General features: G+C 51.5%; 1 protein-coding gene across 2 annotated transcripts in view; it reads right to left on the bottom strand.

Moving 5' to 3' along the window:
- LOC106521342 (amphoterin-induced protein 3) overlaps positions 1-2,778 on the bottom strand; it is a 13,202-nt gene extending 10,424 nt beyond the window's left edge. For both annotated transcript variants that reach the window (XM_014013876.1, XM_014013877.1), the window contains exon 1: positions 1,156-2,778. In XM_014013876.1, the coding sequence (XP_013869330.1) occupies positions 1,156-2,511 (1,356 nt within the window). In that variant the 5' untranslated portion in view covers positions 2,512-2,778. The remainder of the gene's footprint in view (positions 1-1,155) is intronic.
- Between the last annotated feature and the right edge of the window lie 1,113 nt (positions 2,779-3,891).

The following is a 3,891-nucleotide window of genomic DNA, read 5'->3' as shown; positions in this document are numbered from 1 at the left end:
ACACACACACACACACACACACACACACACACACACACACACACACACACACACAAAAATATGCACACAGTTAAAAGCTTTATCATCTTTGACCTTTTGATCGCAGCTAACTAACTAACCTCTTGTTATTTCCCCTCTTGGCTGCACCTCTTTGTGTGGGTCTCTCTGAAAAGACTCAGTCATGCAGCACTAGTAGCTGCAAGGCAAATTCAGCTTATCAACATATCCATCTTTTTTTTTCTAGATCAATTCACATAAACAGAGTGACTCAGTCACTTTTTCACCTCTGGATCTGAACTAACCTTTGCTTTGCTTTGCCTAGCCATAAGTATTTTCTTTTTTTTTTTCAGATGCCTTTGTTGCTTTTAATGTTGATGCAAAGTCAACAGTAAGAACCAGGGGTCAGATTTATAAAGCTTGCGTACGCACAAAACGAGCCCAGAAACTTAAGTACGCCACTTTTCATGCAAAGGTTGTGAGTTATAAAATCGAAACTTGACGTGAAAATGTGCGGTCCCTCACGCCAGCTCTGACACATGCGTACTCTCATTTTGGAGACGGGAAACTGCGACACAGATGGTGAAGGGAGGAATTAGAGCCACACTGCATAATGATCACTGTCAGATATTTAATTTACCTTCATACTCAGACTTGGATTTTTATTCAACTTTATCATCAGCTTTCTTAACAGTAATATTTGTGCTTCTGCTGCTGAGCCATGAGGACCTTTGAAATAAAAAAAAACTTAAATCTTGAATAAAAGTTCATGCATCTCCTTCCTCCTCAGATGACCCTGACCCACAGACCCCTCCCCGACAAGAGACATTTCAACAGCATGACAGCAAAAGTCACGCTTTGGGTACTCGCGTTGGGCGCGCCCACCCTCGCCAGTGTGGATGTTATAAAAGTTTGTTTTTTAAAGTCTGTATTTGTCACGCAGTGGGGTGGGGGTGGGGGGTTAGTGCCGGTCCATGTGTCTTAGTGTCACTATGGCAACAAGATGGGTGTGTCAGAGAAGACGGACACGTAGGAGTCCGTCTCCCCGGCCCTCTGCTGTGGCTCCGCCCCCAGCAGGAGCCCAGGCCCCACCCTCAGTCTGCCGTTCTGCTGCTCTCTGATTGGCTCCAGAAACACCACATGCTTGTTGCTACTGACCTTTCGCCCCGGACCCTCGGTGGTCGTCGGTGGGGTCGGGGTCAGGATAGAGGACTGGGCGCTCCCTGGCCCCGCCTCCTTGCCTCGACTCAGAGCGGCGGTGGGCGGGGGGAGGTGCTTGGGGCAGCGGCAGGGCGTCAGGTACAGGTACATCAGTACCAGCAGCAGGCTGACCACACAGCCCAGCAGGGTGGTGAAGCCCGTGTTGAAGTGCTCATGAGCCTCATCCTCGTGGCGCAGCACGGTCACGTTCACCTCCCCGGTCTCGTTCCTGTCCTGGTCTTGAGTCATGCACAGGTAGATTCCAGAGTCCTCCTCACGGGCTGCCACTATCTCCAGGCTACCGTTGGGGAACATGTTTAAGGAGCCGTTGTTCCCGGGCGGCGTCACGTACTCTGAGTTCGGTGCCAACCAGAAGAAGGCGGGTCTGGTTCCAGACAGAGAGGTGATGCAGTGCAGCAGCAGGCGCGCCCCCGCCCGGACTGACACATCCCTGCTCTGCTGCTTCAGCTCCAGCAGCCTGCATCCATCAAAGAAACGGTTGTAGAGGAAGAAGCGAACGCCTCTTGGGATCCCGTAGAGCAGACAGACGTGCTCCTGCCTGAAGAACCTGATGGAAGCAAAGTCCATCTGTTCCCAGAACCTGAACAGGGAGTACATGGAACAGTCACACAGCAGGGAGTTGTTATGCAGGTACAGACCCTCCTGGACAGACTGGGGCAAGTTGGAGATGTCCTTTAGGGGCAGTTTGGGCAGCCGGTTGGAGGACAGGTCCAGCATGGTCAGGTTGGGGTGGCTGTGCTTCTGGATGCTGAAGAAGGGGAAGGTGGTAAGAAGGTTGTGACTGAGGTAGACCTTGTGGATGTTCTTTAGGTGGTTCAGAGCTCCGGTCTCCACACGGACAATACGGTTGTTGAACAGCAGCAGTTCCTGCAGTCCAGGCAGGTCCTGGAAGTAATGCTGCTCCAGAACCATTAGCTGATTGGACGACAGGTCCAGGTGTCGCAGCAGAGAACCTGAGGAGTTTCTGAAGGCTCCGGACTGGATTGAGGTCACCTGGTTATGTGCCAAACGCAACATCTCCAAATGAGGAAGACCCTCAAAGCTTTCCTCCTCCAGCTGCACGATACGGTTGTGGTTCAGGTCCAGAGTGACTATGAAGACTGGCAGCACCTCAGGGACCTGAGCCAGACCCAGATCTGTACAGCTGAGGAGGTCTGAAGTACACAGACACTGAGACGGGCAGGTGCTTGCCTGGGCTGGACCCAGGTTCAAGCAGAACATCAGGACCACCACAGACCACGGTGATGCAGTGGGCTCCACCCCATGAAGGAAACCAGTGAGACCACCCAGCATGGTGCCAGCAGCAGGATCTGTCTTACTGAGGACCACAAGCTTTTCTGTCACATCCTCCAGCTGTTCTTCTCATCCTGATGTAAGACACAGACTGAGACATCAGGGACAGACTGAGACATCAGGGACAGACTGAGACATCAGGGACAGATGGAGACACCATGGACAGATGGAGACACCATGGACAGATGGAGACACCATGGACAGATGGAGACACCATGGACAGGTGGAGACACCATGGACAAACGGAGACGTCTGGGACAGACAGCGCCCCGGATGGATTCTTGTTTTTAGCAGAAACACTTGATGTGTTCGTCTCCTTCAGTGAAACTTTATGTCAGACTGACTGGACTTATGTTTGGACTACAGGACTCAGACTATTCAGAACTCATGCTGCCCAGTCTCTGCAGGTTCTTATCAGGTCCAACCCGGACAACGTCAGAGAGACAGGAAACAAACTGTTCAGTTCAGTTCAGTTCAGTTCAGTTCAGAGACAACGGCTCAAAAACAAAGAAGGTTGTAGTTCATCCAGATGTTTGTCTCACACCTGTCCAGACCCGTCCTGTTCTCCTGTCCAGACCTGTCCTCTCACTCCTGTCCAGACCCGTCCTGTCCTCCTGTCTGAAACAGAACACACATAAAGTCCTTCTGGTTCAAAGATCTTGAATTCAACTTTTCTTCCTTGTTTCCTGTTGGATCAAAGTTTCTTGTGGACACCAGAAACTGCCCAGTTCTGTCTGGTGTCTTGGTCCATCTGGTCCTTTGTCTCAGTCTGGTATTCACTCATTCCGTCCGGTCCTGTTGGTGCAGCCTGGTCTGAGGTCCAGAGGACTCGGCATCCTCCTGCTTGCTGCTGTGCAGCTGCTTTAATGTTGCTCGTTGTGTGGATGCTGCCTTCCTGCTTCGCTGTGAGGCTTTGAAAAGCTCTGAGGTGAAGCATCGATCAGCGAGCTCCTTCTCTCATCCGTCTCTCATCCGTCTCTCATCCGTCTCTCATCCGTCTCTCATCCGTCTCTGATCTGTCCCTGCTGCTCTTCGTCTCCTCATTAAGGCAGAGAGTAAAGTTCTGTTGGTCCGGTACAGATGTGAGCAGCAGAACCTCCGATGTTTGAGGGAGGTTGTTGGCTGCTCATTTCTGAGCTCCGTCTGCCTCTTCTGGTGCTTTCCCCGCTCCTCTTCCTCTCTCCTGCTCCTCCCCCTCCTCCTCCTCGTGTTGCTGTCTGTTTCTGTTTGCCTCCTCACACTTTGTTTTCACCCTGTGTGACGGCTTATGTCTCCACAGAAAGGGCTCTGTGAGGCTGGTTTCACAGAGAATCTGATTGGCTGTGGGTTCTCACACAAACAGATGTTTCTGTGAACCAGACTGTTGCAGTAAAATGGTTT

Source organism: Austrofundulus limnaeus, unplaced genomic scaffold (genome assembly GCF_001266775.1).
Source record: "Austrofundulus limnaeus strain Quisiro unplaced genomic scaffold, Austrofundulus_limnaeus-1.0 Scaffold107, whole genome shotgun sequence".
NCBI classification, from domain to species: domain Eukaryota; kingdom Metazoa; phylum Chordata; class Actinopteri; order Cyprinodontiformes; family Rivulidae; genus Austrofundulus; species Austrofundulus limnaeus.
The sequence above is the reverse complement of the archived record's forward strand: the minus strand, read 5'-3'. Positions and strand labels throughout refer to the sequence as shown.